Genomic DNA, 1,171 nt, shown 5'->3' with positions numbered 1-1,171 from the left:
AGAGACAGTAGAACTTCGAACACAGTATTCCAAATGCATTTTCGATGCATCGCCGCGCTCTGCTTAGCCTGTAGTTAAATATTTGTTGGGACTCTTCCAATCTTCTATTTCGTATTGGTACAAAAGGCTTCATAATCCGCTGATGCAAGGGGAACGCATCGTCAGCAACAAAAACATACGGATGTGCATCATCATCTGGAAATTGAAGTGTTTTACTAAGAATAGCTTGTCCGAGAGTACATTTTTGAAATATCCCAGCATCTCCTTCGCTTCCGTAAGCCCCAATGTCCAAATATGTGAATTTATAGTCACCGTCTGCTGCAGCCATCAGTACCAGACTGAAGAAACCCTGAAAGAAATCATGCACATTTATGGGTTTAATGAAATGTCATTAGAAAGTGATTCAGATGAATTCTTTGTCTTCATTTTTTTTTATTTAAAAAAATCCAGTTAACCTTGTAGTTATAAAATAAACTTCCGGAATTCTGCGGGCATTTTATAGCAACATGCTTGCCGTCGAGGGCACCTGCACAATTTGGAAAATCCCACTTAATAAAAGACTCTGCAATACGCTGCATTTCCGCTGCTGCTTACTGATACGATACACGGACGCAATGTGCCGTTGAAGCGTTCCACAAGCAAAGTACCTTAAATTTTAAGGAATTAAAAAACTCGGGTAAATTTAATATTATATTTTATAGGTATTGACTTACTCAAACACAATTGCCAGCTTTTCTTTCGGAGAAATTTCATAGATTGGATGTGTTCGCTTCTTTGGCTGTAGTAAAGGTGAAACGAGCGCGTACAACTCGTTGAAACTTCTCAGGTCCATGTGAAAATTTTCTTTAAATCTGCTTTCACTGCTAACGAGATCTTCAAACTAGAAATTAGGTCAAAGGCTCATTATTGCTGATTGTAAACTATACAATTTAGAAGCTTACATCCTTGGCAAAACGCCCCTTTGTACATCTTTCCTGCAAAAACGGATCCACTTTCTCGCGTTGAGAATAAGTTTTCGTTGCCTCTGCAATCATTGCCACCATTTGCGCACCTGCCAAACAAGCTGCTTCCTCTAATAGTGCTGTTTGCATTTTTCTGTCATCAAGTCACTTTCAATACAAATAAATATGCGATGCACCGACACTGCTGGGTACTGCTGTTGGTCCGGAAT

The 1,171-nt window shown here is 39.4% G+C and overlaps 1 protein-coding gene across 1 annotated transcript; it reads right to left on the bottom strand.

Moving 5' to 3' along the window:
* Positions 1 to 496: 496 nt before the first annotated feature.
* On the bottom strand, positions 497 to 1,117 carry LOC118734946. The gene is made up of 3 exons (XM_036464544.1): positions 942 to 1,117; positions 714 to 880; positions 497 to 647 (listed from the first exon to the last, which is right to left on the bottom strand). Exons 1-3 carry the CDS (start codon positions 1,089 to 1,091, stop codon positions 497 to 499), a joined length of 468 nt encoding a protein of 155 aa, XP_036320437.1. The 5' UTR covers positions 1,092 to 1,117.
* Between the last annotated feature and the right edge of the window lie 54 nt (positions 1,118 to 1,171).

Source organism: Rhagoletis pomonella, unplaced genomic scaffold (genome assembly GCF_013731165.1).
Source record: "Rhagoletis pomonella isolate Grant_MI unplaced genomic scaffold, Rhpom_1.0 Rhpom_scaffold_00003, whole genome shotgun sequence".
NCBI lineage: Eukaryota > Metazoa > Arthropoda > Insecta > Diptera > Tephritidae > Rhagoletis > Rhagoletis pomonella.
Note: the sequence above shows the minus strand (reverse complement) of the source record. Positions and strands in the feature narration are given on the sequence as shown.